We start from the raw sequence: 20,905 nt of genomic DNA, 5'->3' as shown, positions 1-20,905 counted from the left end.
ATTTATAATCGAACATGCATATATATGAGTCTATCCTGGTTGGCTCTGACTGGGGATGTTTTGTCAAAGTTTTGAGACGTATACAGGTAGGTTGACCAATTAAATATTCATTTCTCTACGGTTACGGACAACGTCGAGAATTGACATCCCGTCGCCATTGGCCACAGTTTCTGAAAACCCGTCTCAAACTAGCTATGGATAACAGCCGAAGATCGTGACCGAAATAAATGATGGTCATCGTCCCAAACTCACAGCATCTCTAATATCAACGACGCTCATATTGTGACAATTTCAACTCTTAATGGAAATAGGTTCTGGATTTTCTAAAACAGATGTTTGATTAATTAATTTTCGTGAAATTTAAAACTTTGAAGTAGGTTATATTATATTATATTGGTTCATTTGGGAGCCACGAGACTGTAGGAGGCCATTCAATAATACTAGCAATAATTGAAGCACATTAAATGAGAACTCATCGATCTAGATTATTTCTAATAAATATATTTAAAACACAATTTATGTATGTATGATAATCACTGAGTTTTTAATCACTTTAATTATTAATCATTTACTTATCACATCATACATATCAAACCGAATCTAAGAATATTATCAGCGTCTTCTTGTATGATTGAGAGATACTTTTAATTAATTTGCAATGTCCTATGTGAATGGCGGCGTAGTACGCCATTGGAAACAAAGTTTTGCGTCGAAAATCACTCTATTTTGCAATTAATTTTATTTTTTGAATTATTATTTTTTAAAAAAAAATCCTCTTTCTAGATTTTTCCTGGTTAGACCCACCCTCTAATGTAAAAGTCCAGAAAAGTTGACAGTCAAGCTCGGAAACTAAGGAAAACAAGGACTGCATACTTTGGAAACTATGTTTTTTTAAATAAGAAGAAGAAAACTATGAATTTCATTTTTATACGTATATATATATATATATATATATATATATATATAATATAATATAAGTTGTTCAGTGTCCGCTCCGGGAAGCACCTAGGCAGCCTAGTCTCTTTTTTGGTGGGGCTCTTTAATTTTTTTTAAATTTTTTTTTTTATTATTAGTTTTTTTAAAACCCTAGTTTTTTTTAAATCCCTAGTTTTTTGTTGCAAATTTGAAACATTGTTAATTTTTTTTTTAACTTTTTCGCCTCATCTATTTAAGAAAAAAAATAATATTAATTCCGAAAAAAAAAGTTTACTTCTTTCCTTAAATTGCTCCACTCAGGTGAGTTATATTTTTCAAATTGGATCTATTATATATCTTGAGTTCTTTTAATGTAATTTTTCTTGTCTGTTTGTGTTTCGCGATTTTTGTTTTTTAATTGATTTGGTTTTTGATCTCCGTGATTCTATAGTCTTGTAATTTAATTATTTGACTCATGGACTGATTTTTACTCAATTAGATCATAACTATTCATTATTGTTGGATCAATTAAGTTTTGGTGAGTTAAACTGGACATTTGCTGAACTGAAAGTTTTGTAAGATAAATATGTTTGAAACTTAACTGATATCTAAGTTTATCGAATCAACGACTGAAGACCAACTGGACTAAAATATAATTGAGCTAAACTGAAGAGACATTATCTGAAGAATTAGTTAGAATAATCAGGGATCAAGATCCTCTGTTGTGGGTTCCACCCACAGCAGAGGTGCTGTGTATTAAATTTTTTTATTTTTTTTTAAAATTGGTATTTTTACATTTTAATTAATTTAAAATCAAAATTATATTTTTTATATTAAAATATGTGAATAATAATTCAATTTAAAGTTATTATTTTATTTTTGGGTTACAAATATATATTGTGTGTAAAATAACATCTCTCTTACTATTTTTTCTTTTATAATTTTTTCAACTTTTTTTAAAAAAAAATGTTAATAAAAATTTAATTTTTTGTTATAACTATGTTATTACGAACGAACAAGAAAAAAAGTCGGTTCATTCATTTTTTTTTTTAATATTATAATTCTTTTTTTTTTTAAAAAAAGCTATTTTTCTTATCTTGTTGATTTTTATTTAGAAGTTAAAATTTTATTAATCACATATTTGTAACAGATAATAATCTTGTTGGTTTTTTTATATTCTAATTCTTTTGAAAAACTGTTTTCTTTTTTTTTTTTGTATTGTTAATTTTTCTCATTCCTTTTTAAAATTTTAAATACAAAAGATATTTTTTCGTTTCTTAGGGATTTAAGAAATAATCCAATTTTCAAAAAAAATGTAAAAAAAACTAAGTGTTCGAACACGAAAAAAGTACACAAAATAAATTTTTTTTATATTGTGTCAATTTTTTGGTATTATTTTTAATTGTTCGATAAGTTCAACTTTTTTAAATTTTTTGTAAATTTTTTAATTGGATTATTTCTTATATCCCTAAAATATAAATTTTTTTAATTGGATTATTTTTAAAAAAATATATATATATATTTCATGTATTTAAAAATTAATTTTATTTTTGTTACAAATATGTGATTAATAAAATTTTAACTTCTAAATAAAAAATTAACAAGATTAAAAAAAAGAGAATATTTTTTTAAAAAGAACTATAATATTAAAGAAAAATGACATATACCGTTGTTTTTTCTTGTTCGTTCGGGATCACGTATTTGTAACAAAAAAATTAAATTTTTATGAACAATTTTTTAAAAAAAGGGTTGAAAAAATTATGAAAGAAAAAATAATAAGAGATGCATCATTTTACCCATACAATATATATTTGTAACAAAAAAAAAATTATAACTCTAAATTGGTTATTAATCACATATTTTAATATAAAAAATATAATTTTGATTTTTAAATAATTAAATATAAAAATATCAATTTTTTAAAAAAAAATTAATACACAGCACCCTCTGCTTGTGGGTTCCCCCACAGCAGAGGATCTCGACCCAATAATCAGAGTTCCAAAGTTGAATTATTGGATAAGTCTTATGTACAACAATCTCAGAGTGACATGAAATAGACTGAATTAACAACTATCATATTTGGAATGGATATAATAAGTAAACATCCTTACACTCACTTGAATACTTATATTATAAATCGTTTTATAAATCACCCAGTGTAAGGATGTTTTATCTTGGACATCGATGATTTCGGGTTATAGCAACAATGGGATGGCTGAAAAGCTATCGAAACTTATAAAATGATGGAGCTAGAGGGTGTGATGCGTGATGTAATCACCATTGCGATTGTCAGCCTGTGCTTCTTTGGGCTTTCTTGATTTTGGCATAAAGCTTCATGAGCTTGCTGAACGGGTCGGACTTATAGAGCATGTTATGGTTGCACACACTCTTATCGGAGAAGTGGCTGCTAGGCACATTTTTGGGATGGATTAGTGGGACGTCGGATATTATATTCTCTTGTGTAATTTGTATTCTGACAATGTTAAGTGGGATGAAGTGCAAAATTGAGGAAGACAGATGAGAGAAATGGGGCTGATAATTGATCCCGGTTGCAGTTGGATTGAAGTTAAAGGAAAGATCCACGTTTTCCTCAGTGGAGATGGTTCTCACCCTCGAATAACCGAAATAACGGCTCTGTTGAAGGGATTTTACCACAAAATGAAAGCTGCTGGTATTGATGATCCACGAGAAAGTTATGCAAATGAAGTCGAAGCTTCGAAAGCAGAGGTTTTCTGTGGTCATAGTGAGAGGTTAGCTGCTGCATTCGGGCTCATAAATAGTGTTCCTGGGATGCCTATTTGTGTAACGAAGAACTTGTGCATGTGCAAGGGCTGTCACGATACGATCAAATTCATGTCCACGACGTATAGGAGGGAAATTTCGGTAAGGGACACCGAGCGCTTCCATCGGTTTAGAGATGTGAGCTGCTTGTGTGGTGATGAAGGTTATGGAAAATGTTTTGTTAACGAAATTATGTGAACTGGTTTCCAGACGTTAAATCCAATCTGCAAGTCGCCCAGCAGCATATTCTAAAAAGTCACCGGAGTTTGCTAGCAGATGTACATATGATCAAGTACAAAAACAGTCCAAAAGAAGCTGGCATTATGGTTTATAGCATATAAAAAGTGAGCCAGTTTGTCTCAGGCTCTGGAAGAAAGAAATGGATGGTTTATTCAAAGAAAGAAATGAAAAGTCCTGAATATTTATTTACTTCATCAGTTTGAGAAACAACTCGTGAAGAAGATGCTGCTTACAGTTTGAATGGATTTTCATGTTTTAAAAAAATAAATCAAGAAATGTATGTCTAGCCTAGCAGTTAAAAATCGTTTTCATAGAAAACAGATTCAAGTATCTGTATCGAATAAATACTCAAAACCGGTTTATAATTGTTCAAATAACATCAAAAACAATATTGTTTGTGTGTGTGTGTGTAATTATAAAACGTGTGAAAAATTATGATTCATTATTTATATTTTTATAAACACTATCTTGACAAATATAAATAACTGAGACCATAAACAAAAACGTATACAAGCAACAAAATAAATAGGTATAAGAAGTGAAATTTTTGTAAAATAAGTAGAGGAAAAAAGTATTACTTTAATAGAGAACAAAATAACTCCATCAGCCCAAAAGTAGAGATGGAGCTATTTGTGGACTGCTTTTATTTTTATTTCATCCCAAATAAAACTACTTACTGATTTATTATTTCAAAAAAGAAAAGAAAAGAAAGAGTAGACCGTTAAAAACTTCGAATTACGAATTTTCTCTTAACAACACATCATATTTAAGCAAATTGGAAAACTCATCAATCTGGTAATAAACGAAATAGCAGATGATCATAAAACTGCACAATCTTTTCATGCATCTGAAAATAAAAGTGCATCCCATAAGTACAGTTGTTGCGGACACAGCTTAAAAGTCACTACAAAGGCAACGGGTAATGCTCGTCACCAAGTCCAAACTAACAAACATTTCAGTTGGGGAAAGAAACATTAATGACGATTCTATATAGAAGATTTTTGTTTCTACTTTCTAAGACTAACCTTTGTCTGGTACTCCATGTTCCTCGCATCCGAGCTCGATTGTCGAGAACTCAAGCCACTATAAGCCGGGAAGCTTATATTATTTCCTGGCAACACATGAACTTCATTGTTTTTCTTCAATTGTTCCGAATGGCGAGGAATCTCATTATGAAAAATGGTTGGTACAACAGTTCCTGATGGTTTAATGGGATCTTTAGATTGATTGTAAGGTACCCCGGACTGATTTCCAAAGCGCCCTGAAAATGCAAAACTTTCCTCCACCGAAATTTCCCCTGTAAGAGTTTTGAATGCGAAATCTAGGCATGGATCGGACCAAGAGCTCCCAAATTTGTAGCAGAGTTGCGATTCTTCGGCTATTGCATTGTCCTTTGGTTTATGCTTATCGTCTGGGATAGCCTGGTTCTCTAACAGAGGTTTATTGACTTTGTCCAATGCCACAACTTGTTGAAGTGTTTTCTCGCCTACAAATTCATGTGTTGTAGCAATACCACTCCAGGCAAGCTTTCCCAATGTTTGTGAGGCCAAACTTAGATCATCTCTTTTCTCGGATTTTCTTAAGCTCCCTGGGGCTTTAGGAGTTAGTTTCTCCGTCTCACTCACGGGAAGGATTGCACAATCCTTGTTCCTTACCTCAGAACTAGATTGTTGAGAACTTACACCGAATCTGATATTTTTATCACGAGACAGATCAAGAACCCCTTTATGCTTCAGTGGTTCTGAATGGGCCGGAATTTCACTTTGAAAGACACCAGGTACATCAGAATCTAATGGTTTGGAGAATTCATTCGATTGATTGCATGGTATGCTGGACAGTTCTCTGAAGCAACCTGAAAATGCGAGTGTTTCCTCATAAGGTATTATCTCTGTAAGAGTCTTGAATGCAAATTCTAGACAAGGATCAGGCCAAGAGTTCCCAAATCTAAAACAAAGTTGCCACTCTTGTGATCTTGCGTTGTCATCTGCTTGCTTCTCAACTCGAATAGCCTCCTTTTCTACTAGAGGGTTTTCAACATTTTTCACTGGCTCGATTTCTTGAGGAGTTTCATTGACTACAATTGGAAGTGTTGCAATCTCTTTTGAAGGTGATACACATGAAGACAAAGGAATATCAGCTACAGTTTCAAAAGAAGAACTCGGTAATGTTTTAACTTCACTGCTGGGGGATTTCTTAGCAGCAACTCTAAGTGCTTGTTTGCTTGGAACCAAGTCGGACTGAATCTCAGCTTTGCACCCTGCAAGCCTTTTCGACACTCTTGATGGCAAGATTATACCCTTTCTTTTCTTGGATTTTCTTGAGCTCACCGGAGCTTCTTCTGCTTGTTTTTCGATCCCACTCGAAGGAAGATTTTGGTGGGAATGAGAATCTGTTTTAGCTAGTGCTTGATCAGTTGCTTTCATCTCTTTGGTTAGTTCAGCGTCTATTTTCTTTTCAGCATCCTTCATTGAACTTTCACGTGATTCATTTTCTTCAGCTGGTACCGTGCCAATTTTCATTTCGGCATCCTCGTTTGAATTTTCACATGATTCATTGTCTTGAAGACTACGAGCACTATTATCTTGCGTTGGTTCAGAGATCTTAGCATCTGGTGCTTCCAGGCTTTTTGCACTCGAGCTTTCGCCACCTACAACATGTATATCACTTTTCAGAACAGCTAAAGTATGTAATTACATCGTGCCAATCATCAAAACTTATTTCGGTCTTACAAATAGTAGATCTGAACATAAATGTATGTACCTGAATCTGATTCTCCAGGAGCTAAAAGTTGTTCTGTTTCAATGTGACCGGACAACTTATAATCTTGATATGATGACTATAAACAGAAAATAAACATTTTCAGAGAACTAAAATGTAAAAACAGAATAACTTAATACCAAGTACGAATCATCATCGTCGTTTGGTGGTATTTAGGAGCAAATCGTGCAAATCAACTCACATGGATTTCATTCTTAATCAATTGGAGATCGTCACTCTCTATTTTCTTTGGCCTGGTCGCGCAGTTACTGATATCCCCATTTTCCAGGTAACGAATGACATCTTTTTTTGAAGAAAATATGTAACCACTGTTTGGATCTATGTAGTACTTCAGAAAGTAACCAGTAACTCATTAATCATACAACACAAGAGAAACTAGCATCATTACTCAAAGCAAAAGTGCAGTAGAAATCAAAATATTAAATACCCGATCATTTCTAATCTTATTTCCATATTTACTTGTCTTGATCTCTACTATCCATCCGGGAGGTATTCCGTCAGCTGATTCACTCTCACAGGCAACCTAGACATCCTTAAAATGTAAGATGGTAGGAACATTTTGAGGGAAACTATGATTAGTAAATTGAGCTCAACACAGAACAAACCATCTGGAAAGAATGCTTCCCCTTGTTCTTCCTTTCAGAGTTGCACCCTGAACTAGCTATAGGCATCCTTTGTGGAGAAATTACAGACTTTGAAGAAAGCTCATCCTCAACTTCAAGCTGGCTTTGCGGAGAAAATTCGGACTTCAAAGAGGACTCATCCTCGACTTTAAGCTGAAACGAAAAGCACATAAGATATAATGCATCGTATGAAGTTCAGGAACATGTAACATATAAGTCTCAAAATCCAAATTTCCCTTTTTGGCCAGGAGGACAAAGAAAATATATTTTTCAGCACAAAAATTAGAAAAAACAGCACACCTTAATTTTTTTGGCGGGAGTGTCACTCTGATTTTCAGTTCCGAGGAATCGAATAACAGCTGGCCTAGAATAAAATTTGTTTCTGGTTGATGTATCGGTATACACCTGCATTACAAAATACAGTGAGAAATCCAAAGTTATTGTATCCCAAGAATATGCTGAAAGACGTGATTATTGTAGCCTAAAGCAGTGAAGAATATAGAGATGCAGGATAACCCCAAGTGCAATACCCAGCCTCACTATATTGAAGGCAGTATCAAGTTACAACATACCAATTTCCATAATGCATTCTAAGTTACACTTCTACATGCGGGAGTGTAACTGAAACAGCAAGGAAAAAACAAACGAAGTTCTTTTTCCTCTATTCCATGGTTTAATTACATCAATTCTAGTAGTTTTATAGATATCAAAGATTTTTGGGGCCAGAATCCTGGGCAATTTCTCATAAAGGCAAGCAAGCCCAGCACATAACAAAGCATCAAAGGTGTGTCCAATTTTGTGTGTGCACTTGAAATCTTCTTCATTTACATTCTTCTCGTTCTGTAAAAATTAAAGGAAAGAACAAAATAATAGTGGCATCGCAACATTTGAACAAACAACAACAATGCAATACGTGGAGCCTAAAAACTTAGTTGAATGACGCTCTGAGTGACTGCGCCTTAGTTAATGTAAAGCATACTTCTAATTCGTAATGTAAAAAGATTGGCGCAGATTGCAAACACATACTTAGATCCCAAACGATAAATGACTATTTCAACTATAGTTAAACCACCAGCGACCTAAACAAAATTAAAAAAGAAATGACAGGAATTTAAGAACTTAGATTGGCAACATATGCAAACACTTGTAACTCGAGGATTTTAACACGACCACCCTATAACTGATTCCAATGTGAATCCACCGAATGATTAAAAAAACCATATATCCACATGCTTCTTAATATATCACACTTAGCCAAATGCGGCAACTTTGTACAAGCTTTTACCATTCTAGTTCGAATCCAGAAAGATCAACAACTCAAGTAGTTTCAAAGCTATCAAGACTCAGTCAGACCTCGACTTTGTGTTAGTTGAAAATAAAGAATAAGTTTATAAATGGAGATACATTGCATACTTTCCAAGTCAACCATGAGGCTTAAATAACCGTTACTTTTCTTTTTAACGATGTCTAATCTTATCAGATCCTCAGCATAATCAAAATTAGAAATGTAAATAATAGTAAATAGCGCCATAACACGTGACAATATTTTGTTAAATTCAAGGCTTCTCTAACGGTAACAAATACACAACCTCCGAAATTAATGAAATTCATCATATATAAGAGCAATTAAATTTAAGAACCACCAATCACATAAATTACAAATAAGGAATATTATAGTGTCAGCCAAAAGTCCCACACTCCACCAAGCCAATTACCACGATTCTCTACCTTGTTATGACACAAAGCGCTAAACGACAAAGATTTAAGTTAACCAAAATTAAACCAACAATCGCCACCCCGTCCCGCCCAAATACCGGAAATTCAAAACGACGAGACAATAAGTGTCGAAACATAGATTAACGACACGACACGACACGACACGACACGACGTGAGCAAACAAGATAACTCAAACCTTTTTACCACCTCTCCCCCTTCCGTCCCGCCCAAACACCGGAAATTCAAAATGAGAAGACAATAAGTGTCGATACATAGATCAACGACACATGCAAAAGATAGCTCAAACCTTTTTCTCACCTCTACCGTGCTCCGTCCAGCCCAAACAACAGAAGTTCAAAATGACAAGACAATAAGTGTCGAAACATAGATCAACGACACGTGCAAACAAGAGTAACTCAAACATTTTTATCACCTCTAACCACTCCGTCCCGCCCAAACACCGGAAATTCAAAATGACAAAACAATAAGTATCAAAACATAGATCAATGACACGAGCAAACAAGATAAACTCAAACCTTTTTATCACCTCTATCCGCTAACAGCTAACCGATTCTTGATCCAATCCACTTAAAGATTGATTAAATCCAATATTCATTCGTCTGTCTACATATCTGTATGTATCTAAATGCAGCAACTACATACGAGGGTTTTTATCTTTCTATATCAATCAGTAACTCTACCAATTCAAGCAATGGAAGAGCACTTCGATAACAACCAAATTCCACCAAATCAGCATTTCTACTGTTTCCAATTTTCAATGCACCGGCTATAACTACAAGTAATTCACGGAGTAAAGATCAAAACTTTTGAATTCCCAATCTGCCACCGAACAATAACACAAACTCAGACCCACAATAAAGGGTGATTAATTGGACTTAAATGTTAACAAAACAATAAAAAAAAAAAAGAAAGAAAGAAAGAAAGAAACACACAACAGACACAAAAACAACATTTTTTACCTTGATTTTCCTCCCATCCTTGACTTTAATTTTCTCAGTAAAGCCAGGAGGAAGCCATTCCGGCGACTTCCCGGCAACCATTTTGACAGAATTAGAAGATTTATGACCAGCTACGGTGTGAACACTGCACCATAAATACTTGCGGATTTGGGTCAAGGATTTGCTGCATAGGAAATGAAGATTTGGTGAATTAATATAGAAAAAGCGGTAGGTCTGGTGAATTGGACAAGAGCGTTCTTGGATACACGTGTTGACAAATATGCTTGCAATGCCTCAAAACAGAAAATACTGCGAGCGTGAGAGATTTTCTGTAAAGTGGGAAAACTGTATTGCTGGTGGCTAATCTCATGTCGTTGCATAGAATTTCCGTAGTTTTCAGTTTGGTCAAGTCAATATCAAAATTTAACATATATATTAACTGTTAGTAATTCGGTCATCCATTAATATCTCACACTCCAATGGATATATTTGGCATGACTCAAATCAACTGAATAGAGTTTCTGAGAGTTTGATTTACAGTATTATTATTTGAACTAGTTTTTGAGATTGAGTTAAATATAAGTTTGAATCTATCACACATCTCATTCTTTTATTAATTAAAAGAGTAGGTCTCTTGTGAGACGGTCTCATGAATCTTTATCTATGAGACGAGTCAACCCTACCGATTTCACAATAAAAAATAATATTTTTAGCATAAAAAGTAATATTTTTTCATGAATGACTCGTTAGACCGTCTCACACAAGTTTGTGTCCTAATTAAAAATCAAAACTTTACCATATTTTATCAAACTTTTTATTACAAGTTATAATCTTTCGATTTAATGTTATTTGGAATAATATCGGCATCATTTCAAATGATGAAAGCATTGTAATAAGAATGGTCTTTTACTTTTTGTGATCTTAAATATGCTTTATATATTATATAATTTATAATAATGCTTCCAAAATAAAGAGACTCTTCCACACCTTGGTGTCAAATTTCGGACACACTTTGAATTAATGATTATCAATATTATTGATTGCTTTCGAAACATTAATAATTATAAATGGACTAAATTGTAACAAGGGTACAGTTGAAGGACTAAACAGAAAATGCCCTTGTGGATAGGACAAACTTTCTCTATATATATATATATAAGACGGGACTCTTATCGCAGTCGTTGGTTTCTTTCCGGGCTGGTTCTGAAAATCTTCAATCTTTTGTGAATTTTCTGATCTCGGAACCAAATTCAGGCTTTGTAGAGAGAGGGTGGATCAGTAAAGTTCCATCCCAATTCTTTCTTGTCGTACCACGTTACGGTCTTTTCTTCAATTTGGGTTTTGACCTTTTTACGTTTGATTGAAATCTGTTGATAAATATGTTGGATTTGTGGTGAGATTGTTGGATTTGAGAAACGGGTGATGGGCTTGTTTTCAATATTTCTTGAAATGCTAAAAGATGGTGGTGGAATCTTGAAACGCGTAATGGGCTCGTTTCAATATTTTCTTGAAATGAAATGCTAAAAGATGGTGGTGGAATCCAAGTTTGTCAGCTGCAATTGGGAGTGTCTACATAGTGTTTGATGCTTAGGCTGTGTGAGATTGTTTGCCGAGTGATAGCAAGTTTCGGTTTCTTCTCCTTTAAATCCTTCACTTTGAATTCATTTTTAGGACTATTGCGTTAGTCACCTCTTGTTTATGGTGATTTTATGCTTCATTTGGGAGTTGTGTCCTTTTTTGTACCCTTTAGTTAGAGGAAATCAACTCTTACGTTTATTTCCATCTACCCTTTTCTGGAACAGAACGAGTTTGGTCGAATGAACAAATGGATAGGCCTATGGCTTCAATTAATTATAAGAAATAACAAAGCACCATACAATCTTATATTCGAGTCAAGTTAGTAGTCCAAGCCCTACATCATATCTCGCCGTGTGCTAGCATTCAATAATATCGTGGGTGAGGTTTTGGGTTTTGTGGTTAAATACGGTTCCCATTGTTATTTACCATTTTTTTTCAAATTCGGCTATCGATTTCATGTGACATATTTTGTTCCTTTCTCACCGCAACTCTTCTGGATGCTGATTATTAACTGTTGTCTGTAGATGGCTACATCACTTGAAGAAAGTTTGAATAGATTTAAGAAACAACAAGAGAAATGCCAGTCATCCCTTGTCAACATTGCAGCTAAAGCAGGATCATCTAAAACAACTTCCTCGAAAGCCATACCCTCAGGTTCATCATCTTCAGCGAACACCAAATCTCCCTGCACTTCCAGTTAAATTCTCAAATGACACAGAACGCCTTCAACATATAAACAGCATAAGGAAAGCTCCTGTGGGGGCTCAAATAAAACGAGTTATTGATTTGCTCTTTGAGGTACTGCACCTCTTGTCTCTTGGGTTTTATTTTTTTCCAGAAAGAAGTTCATGCTATTTCTATGTGTTAATGTATTTGTTCTTTTCATTAAAATTGTTATGCAGGTTTGCTATTTTGTTCTAGTTCCTCATTAATTACTTGATGTTATTGCAATCATATTCTGTTTTTGGCATAACTAATAGAAAGGTTTGAACTATTGTGGATTAACCACCTATCCAGCATACTTATATTGCTTGATAGAATGAGAGCTGATTTTTATTATTCTCGACGACCAAAGATGAAGCTCTTTTCATTGAATCTGTTTTGTGATTCTACATATTGTATGGGTCGAACTCTTAACTAAATTTAGTGATTATATGTTTTTCCAGTTGTAACTTTTATGAATGCTAGCCTTATCTATGTTGCCTGTTTTGTAAGGTACTTAAGGTAGCTTTACACTAATCTGCACTGTTCTTAACAAATTTTATCCTTTTTTCCTTATGATTGAGAATTCTCCTTAATGCATTTACTGCTTAATTATTAGCTGAGCCTTGCCTGATTTATTAATTTATTTGTCTCAAGACTAGGCGAGCCTTCACACCTGAACAAATAAATGAAGCGTGCTATGTTGATTTGAATGCAAACAAGCCTGTCTTTGACAGTTTGAGGAACAATCCGAAAGTGAGCTATGATGGGAAGCGATTCTCCTACAAGGTAGCTTCACTCTTTGCACAGCTCACCAGTCAAATTCGTTGGAGATTAGTTCGTTATTCTGGTCAATCAGCTTTGTCGACTAATTACTTTTAGAAATATTTGTTTGCAGTCCAAGCATGCTTTGAAAGATAAGACCCAACTTCTTGTCTTAGTTCGGAAATTTCCGGAGGGTATTGCAGTTATTGATCTCAAGGATTCATACCCAACAGTCATGGAGGACTTACAGGTGACTTGCCATCTTCAATATCTGTCAAAATTTCAATGTTTTTTAGGCATATTCGCTCATCACTATATCCTATGATTATGAGAATGATCCACTGACTAATATTCTTATTTAGGCCTTGAAAGCTTCAGGCCAGATATGGCTGCTATCAAACTTCGACTCACAAGAGGACATAGCCTATCCGAATGATCCAAGAGCAATCATTAAAGTAGATGACGAGTTGAAACAATTGTTTCGCGGAATTGAACTTCCACGTGATATGATCGACATTGAAAAGGATCTTCAGAAGAATGGAATGAAACCTGCTACAAACACTGCTAAGCGTAGAGCCATGGCACAGGTCCATGGTATTGTTCCCAAACCTAAAACAAAGAAGAAAAAGCATGAAATCAGCAAGAGGACAAAACTCACCAATTCCCATCTTCCTGAACTCTTCAAAAAACTCAATGTCCCCGGTTCCTGATACCAGATTCAACTTTAGGATTTATACTGTGTGGTTTTTTTAATTGTTTTCTCATGGATGATCTATCAAAATAATTGATTTTTCTAATCCATTTTTGTGTTTAGCTGTAACTATTATATATGCAGAATTGCAGATAGCTGAACTTTGTTGTATTTTAAGAAACTGTTGAGATTTACAATGGCTAAGCCTTGTTTCGAACAAGGTTTTGAATTTTGATGGATTAGATGTATTTTATCACTCTTATTATTGTTGGGTGAGTTGAAATTCTTGGCTAGAATGGTGGAGTATGATGGAAATGTGTCCTCGAATTGCTGTGTTATATAAATTTATTTTTTTAAGATAATTTTGAGTTTGTTTTGACGGGTAGTGATTTCATGATTATATATAGGAAAACTGATATAGTTTAAGTGGTTTGTATATTGTCATATAACTGGCTCAGAATCATCTCGTTTAACTTATATTTTGCGCTATAGTTATTTATTATTAAGCGGCCTTTATTACGTAGAGACGTGGAGAGCATTTCAGTTCATTATCACTGAATGAGAAGAATGAAGTTCTTTTCTCTTTACAAGAAATGTGTATATATCTAATATGCTAACTATCTTCTAACTGTTATTTAACAAACTAACTAACTATTAACTTATATCTGATATAACCCCTCAAGATGTACTATAAATGTTTTTGATAGACATCTTGGAGAATAAATGCGAAAGAGTAATAGATAGTAGAGGCTTTGTAAACATGTTTGCAAGCTGTGAGTTGGAACGGACTGATAGTAACTTGATGGAACCATCGAGTACTTTCCCGCGGATGAAATGACAATCAATTTCGAATGCGTAAGACACGTGAGATTTGTATTTGATTGTACATAAGTTGAACTAAGCCTATGGTGTATATATACAGCAGAAGATGAAAAAAGGAAATATATATAGAATAAAAACGGAGAAGGGTAAACTGGTAAATTTAATAACCCAACTCGGCGCCAATGCTTGCCACTTCCATTTAAATGGCGGTTTTACGAAGTCCACCCATTTATTTAAGTGACCACATATTCCATCCTCCACACACAATAGATATGCAATTTCAGGCTCAAGTTTTCGCTCCTTGCGCCCTTCTCAACAGAAGCTGCTTCCGACATGGCTTTCGCTCTAATACCCTAGAGTTTTCCAGAGAACCTGTTGGTAAAATGTTTAACAAAAATGGGATCTTTGGCGGCAAGATATCCGACTTTATTTTCCGTTTGATTTCATCATCTTTTTTTTTTGCGGTTTTTGGTTCTCAATGTTATATGTAATACTTTTGAAATTGTGCTCTCAGAATCATTATTGGTTGATTCGCGAGGTAATTTGTGTCAGTTACGAAAGAAAGATAGGCTGGCTGTAATTGCTGCCATTGAAGAAGGGAATTTGGGCGTCGATACATTGAGAAAAAGGTTTTTCTTTTCTTTTCTTTTTCACGCGATTTGATTTTTCTTTGTTTTGTGTTCAAGTTTTTACGAATTAATGCGGTAACATGTGACACCAAGGGGAGGGGTCGCCCGCAAGTAAATCTAAATTTTGTTTACATTTATTTTTAAAACTTTAATTTCCATACCCAATTTCATTAGGTAGCTCTACTTCATCAGCCTCTCCTCAGTCCAAAGAAATTTGTGTTGCACTGGTGTATTTTGAAAACAATGGTAATATAAATTGGTTAATTTTACAAATTAACTAACTATCTTTGGAGGTTTTTGGGCTGAACTGAAGTCTGAAACTTTATGATAGTGTTATGCATTTATGGGTAGTTAAAAATGTGTCTGCCATTTCACGAAGGTTGTCAAATTGAATGCTGGCCTCACTCTCTCTGATAGGATCCGTGCTCATATTGTTGCTGTATATGAATCGTTACTTCGTTTAGATGACTCTGAATGGAAACATGTGTGCTCATGAAGTGGATGCTCTTTATAAAAAGATGTAGTGTTTTTAACTAAATTTTTTATGTAACAAAACATGATAAAAATTACACATCCTAGGCACTAATATATGTTGTTTGTTATCTTTTAAACTTAAGTACCTCTATTACCACACGGAATTGAATATTATTTTTGGAATCTTTTTTATCTTCTAATATATTTTTTCGTATAAGAAGGGAAATTAATTGGTAATCTGAAATTTTAATGTTTTGTTATCATTCTAATATTAGCCTTTATCTCGGATTTGTCACTAGGCGACTTATGAGATGCCTTAAATAACTTAGATAATGGCATCCATAACTTAGAACTACTGTAACCAACACCTTTATATAGTGTCTGGGTTCCCTTTAACTTCATCGAAGCAAGGACTGGTCTTCTCATTTTGCATACACATATTTCTGCTCAAATGTGTTGGATGCTTAAAGATTATCATAAAATTAAGGAACTGTGTGTTCACATAGTGATACAAGATCTTCCCCACTTTTTGCAGAAAAGTTGTTGAACACATATGCTTACTCAAAGCAAAAAAAGATTTGTCTGAAGAGCAGGAACAAGTCATGTTGGATTATCTATACACGACACAATATCAGATGCGAGGAATTGTTGCTATATCATTAGGTGATCTTTAAATACTCGCTATAAGATTAAAAGTGGTATACAATTCTGCTATATTTTCATCTTTTTTCCGTCCATTGTCATAGTTTAACTCGGAAAAGCTTCTACTTTGAAATTCGCTTTCTTATTATAAATATCACTTTTATGTTTTATCTGATCAAGGTGTCTAACTTGTTAAGAACAAACTGCCTATGGTCTTTAATGAAACATTTTTGTTTGACCTTTATATCGTCTCCATGGTAGTACTAAGATATCGATGAACCTGAGTTCTTTAAGAGTGTTTATTTGCCAATGTTACATACTAAATGTTTGATGTATTATGGTCTCTAATGTATCATCTGGACACCTTTTATTCCTGTAGGACGTATTTCTGATCAAAATCCTGAACAGTATTCCCATGCTATCTTCATGCGTTTCCAAACTAAAGAAGACCTCACCAAGTTCTACCAGAACCCTTTTTATGTTGGAGTTCTCAAAGAACACGTGATGCCTTACTGCCATGTATGCTCTGACATGTAAACACCAATATCTTAGTTCATTTGTTTTTTTTTAACCTTGTAGCATAGACTATCTTTATTTTTCTCTTATTTGAAGGTTTTACCTGCAGGGGGTTATCAATTTGGATTATGAATCTGAAGTAGAAGATGATATCCTGCCAATTTTTCGGAAAGGAGAGGTTGGAATCACCATTTACTGATTTACATTCATATCTTGCAAAAACAATAAGATTAGAGTGCTGAGATTTGTAATTAGATACCCAAAACCAATTCTAATGATTTCATTTCATTTACATAAATGAAACAGCTATCTTAAGGTTTTTCATGACTTTTTATGGCAGGAGTTTAACTATGGCGTTGAACTCATCCTTCTTGTTGCATTTATGAGCAGTTCCTTAGGTGAGTTAGCGGAAGATGCATTGACTTCTTTGACAAAGCTGACACTGGAGTTTCCTTCATTGATTGTTCAAGCTACTAAAGGTGTTATTTGAAGTTTTTTTGAGCTCATTCAATTTACCCTCATGATTGCTCAATTCACTGGAATTGACGCACATCACATTTTCCTATATCAATTTATTGTCGTAAGTTATCATTGATATTGTGTGTATAGCTACATCTTTATATATGCTACAATTGTGTTTCATTCAGGTCCAAGTTTGGATATAAGCAATACAAAATATACTCACGGGGTAGTAATACGATTTCGATCATGTGAGCTCTCTGTCTTTTCCAAAATATATTATCTTTACAAGGAATTTTATTTGATGCATTATGGAATCCTAACTGTTGGTTATTCGAGCAGCTGAAGCTTTCAATATGTTCATCAACAGTTCAGATTACAATAATGTAAGGACCTTATATATTGGCATTTTTTAACATATTTAATTTAATTTTTTCACCAATATTTCTTGAGATTCCACTGAATTTTTCAAATGATTTCATAGCTTAGCTGATTTGGTCCTGTGATGGATGCTTCTGTTCGTTGTCACAATATATGGCTTCCCATGAATTAATCATTCTGGCTTGTCTATATTGCATACAAACTTTGAGTAAATTATACGGGAAATGGGGTAGGACTTGGGAGCGTGATCTTTGTCAACTAATTCTTGTTGTTTGAAATAGAAAGCGTAAATAAAAATAATCGACAGCTCCTTTGCTGCTTCTCTTGTCATCAATTTTTCAACTAAATGCTTGTATAAAAATACTAACGATTATCAATTGAACTTATCAAAAAACAGATGTGGAAATCTAAATTTCAGCCCATCATACAGAAGGCTCTGTGTATCAATTTTTCAGTAGACCCTGTTGGCTCAGAGCTTATGTAGCAAGGTCTGCCTTCCAATTATCCCTTGTTTCATGTTCAAATCAGTTTACCCCTTTATTCAGGTTCCAATCAATTTCCTGAATTTAAGCAGGACAGCATCTAAGTCATCTCATTAAATAGTTGCTTATAATATGTAGATTAATTCTCCTTTTCGGGTAACAATAACTTGTGAAGAACAAGGATTATTTTTTCCTGACATTTTTCGAATTTGAATGGAGTAACTGTGGAAACTGATTAATTATATAGGAAGAGTTGGATACTGTTACCTCCGCCCCTTAATCGGAAGTAAGTCTTCTTGATGCATGGCCTTCTTGTGTCGCTATACAACTGTTCTCCTACTCTGCTGATCATGCATCATTCTGTAGTATATTGGGGTCATGATACTTCTGAGGTCTAGGGTGGAGGAACTTTGTGCAGTCAATCATGTCAACAAATTCACTTCATTTTATTCTTGAAATGTGAGAAGAAAGAATATATCTCACACTTGAAATTTGGAAATTCGTATTTCATATGCTACCGATATTTTTTAATTCTTTTAGTTTCGAAATGGTCAAGTTTATGAAATTAGTTCATTTTTTGTCTATTTGCACTTGGTGTTTATTACCTTGTATGTTAGTTGTGGACATGAGTTAATGAGATGTTAACCTTAGGGTAATCGAACTCAACCCATAAATTGACATCCGGAAGGTTATCTGTGGCATGCAAGGGACGATTCCAACAAGAGATGGAACAGTCTCACTTCCAATTTTAAGGATAAAAAATCTCCAAAATTGTGATGTTTTTTTTTTGGTGGTAAAAATGGAAGCTTCTTTCCCCTAAAATGCATCAAGGAACAGTTTGGATATAGAAGTGTTTTGATCAAAAAATGATTTATTAAGTTTTTGTTTCAAATGCGGATGAAATTTTATCTTTGGATGCAATAAAAAAAGAATTGTTTTATTCTGAAATTGAAGGTCTGAAAACGACATCTTTGGATCTATTTTATGAAGTAATTTTTGACAAGAATTCCGATTTCTTTATCCGAACATAATGTTTTATGCCAAAAAAAAAAACGTTATAAAAATATTATGTTATTTAATTCGTCTGTCCCATATTACTCTAGCTATAAATTCCAAGTCCGTAACTTGCTTTCATTAATTTCGTTTACAACATCATTGGATTCTTATATTGCCAGCCTTTCGAGTTTTCATAGAGAAAAGACATTGAACAGTGTCAATTCTATTATTTATGTAATCAATTTCTTAATGATAAGTGCTGCTGAAAACATGGCCCGCCGTTTCATAAATATCTAATTAAGTCGCGGACTCAGCAGCACGCATTAATTTGACTTCTTTACTCTGATTTCACACATTTTTTAAATCAGTCTCTAACCTACTATTATTGGCTGTTTTATTGTAGTTTGATGCATTATTTTGCCACATTATATTTCCATTCCCATTTACTTCTTAACTTATTCTTGAATCTTGGCCAGCATTTATATATATATATAAAAAGAACCCCAATTATTCTTTATGTAAAATAAATTGCAGTTCTTCAACTACTAGGCTTTTTAGATGCTATGTTACATGAACATTCTATAACCGGCTTCGGTTTTTAACGGCTTTGTTCGGACCAAACTGGGCTAGAACAATGGTTCATGAGGTGGTTTAAATAGTCTGCGCTAATTTCATCTATGTACCAGAAAACAGTAACTGTCTGCTGTTGTATGAATTCAGTGATGTTCAACAATCTTTCTAAAATCATATGTAACAGTGTTTTCTTCTATATTATTATTCACATACACACATTTCTACATTAAGAAAAAATGGAAAACAAGACTAGCAAGAGGCTGTACTGCACTGCACATCAACTGCAAAAATTTCTCGTCTGGTCGAAGAATTTTGTCCAAGGGTTGGCCTAATATTACAGCTATAAAACGGCCTTAAGTGTATTTTAAAGGATAAACTTACAAATATTTCACCTATCATGTCTCTGACAGTGTGAAGTCCCCAGTTATGGAAGAACCAAGAAACCCATCAATTGTGTAGAGGATTAGGTCCCCCTGGAGTTTCACGATTCGAAGCTCGATATATTGATTCATCTTCTTCTGTTCTTGATTCCTTTGGGGATTCTACAGATGAATACCGAGAAGATTTAGACTGGAATGTGGATATGGCCTTTGATTCATTGAATACTTTGTCGATATCTCGACTACTCGAAATCGATCCCACAGTGAGTATGATCAAGATCAGCAGCAAAGGGATTTGGGGAGAAAGGATTTTCATTATTTTTGTGCAAATTTTGTAAAGATGTGGAGTATAGGAGGAAGAGGTGATGGGGGGTGGCTGGAATTAGTTATTTGACAAAATGCTGGCTGAATGTACATGTTGGCCACTCTTTTATTTATGTGCTAACCCCAATCTCAACTCTAAAATTCCTCATTTTATTCTTATTAATCAAAATTTTCTGGTATTATTCAGTTTTAAATATGATGTTGACTTCATACAATTTTTTCACAATATTTTGATTCTGATTATTTTTTATTCATGTAAAAAAATTTAACATAATTAATTGATGAAACGACATTTGGATTATAAATCCAAACTCACAATAAATTATAAATTTTAAACATCATTGAATTTAATGTTTTTTACATAAAATATTTAGTTCTCTGAGAAATCAAATTATGAATATAATACTTATAATTTTTTTTTGTTATTATTATTCTGTAAATCGCTTTTTTTCAAGTCACAATGTAAAAATATATTTTT

General features: G+C 33.7%; 4 protein-coding genes across 8 annotated transcripts; 3 read left to right on the top strand and 1 right to left on the bottom strand.

Annotated features, from left to right (window-relative positions):
* The first annotated feature begins 3,441 nt into the window (after window positions 1-3,441).
* LOC140828615 (pentatricopeptide repeat-containing protein At1g15510, chloroplastic-like) lies at window positions 3,442-3,894 on the top strand. The gene has a single exon (XM_073191552.1). It carries the CDS (start codon window positions 3,442-3,444, stop codon window positions 3,892-3,894), a length of 453 nt encoding a protein of 150 aa, XP_073047653.1.
* An 859-nt stretch (window positions 3,895-4,753) lies between these two features.
* On the bottom strand, window positions 4,754-10,416 carry LOC140825182 (uncharacterized). The gene is made up of 7 exons (XM_073186803.1): window positions 10,035-10,416; window positions 7,638-7,742; window positions 7,320-7,490; window positions 7,142-7,237; window positions 6,896-7,042; window positions 6,697-6,772; window positions 4,754-6,583 (listed from the first exon to the last, which is right to left on the bottom strand). The coding sequence occupies exons 1-7, from the start codon at window positions 10,113-10,115 to the stop codon at window positions 4,944-4,946; spliced, it is 2,316 nt and encodes a 771-aa protein (XP_073042904.1). The 5' UTR covers window positions 10,116-10,416; the 3' UTR covers window positions 4,754-4,943.
* A 764-nt stretch (window positions 10,417-11,180) lies between these two features.
* LOC140825181 (transcription initiation factor IIE subunit beta-like) lies at window positions 11,181-14,005 on the top strand. Its single transcript, XM_073186802.1, is given in 5 exon segments — window positions 11,181-12,259; window positions 12,261-12,389; window positions 12,951-13,082; window positions 13,192-13,308; window positions 13,421-14,005. Coding segments are annotated over 5 exon segments (870 nt in total). The 5' UTR covers window positions 11,181-12,115; the 3' UTR covers window positions 13,769-14,005.
* Window positions 14,006-14,759: 754 nt separating this feature from the next.
* Window positions 14,760-20,609, top strand: LOC140825179 (stress-response A/B barrel domain-containing protein UP3). 5 transcript variants are annotated; one of them, XM_073186799.1, is made up of 10 exons: window positions 14,760-15,006; window positions 15,086-15,200; window positions 16,210-16,337; window positions 16,696-16,835; window positions 16,942-17,010; window positions 17,173-17,311; window positions 17,480-17,542; window positions 17,634-17,677; window positions 18,070-18,160; window positions 20,272-20,609. In XM_073186799.1, the coding sequence occupies exons 1-9, from the start codon at window positions 14,775-14,777 to the stop codon at window positions 18,154-18,156; spliced, it is 1,017 nt and encodes a 338-aa protein (XP_073042900.1). In that variant the 5' UTR covers window positions 14,760-14,774; the 3' UTR covers window positions 18,157-18,160; window positions 20,272-20,609. The 5 variants fall into 5 exon arrangements, with proteins under 5 accessions (XP_073042900.1, XP_073042899.1, XP_073042902.1 ...); XM_073186798.1 differs by having other exon boundaries at window positions 18,402-20,609; XM_073186801.1 differs by having other exon boundaries at window positions 14,760-14,949; window positions 18,070-20,609.
* Window positions 20,610-20,905: the final 296 nt, after the last annotated feature.

This window comes from Primulina eburnea, chromosome 3 (genome assembly GCF_022965805.1).
Source record: "Primulina eburnea isolate SZY01 chromosome 3, ASM2296580v1, whole genome shotgun sequence".
NCBI lineage: Eukaryota > Viridiplantae > Streptophyta > Magnoliopsida > Lamiales > Gesneriaceae > Primulina > Primulina eburnea.
The sequence above is the reverse complement of the archived record's forward strand: the minus strand, read 5'-3'. Positions and strand labels throughout refer to the sequence as shown.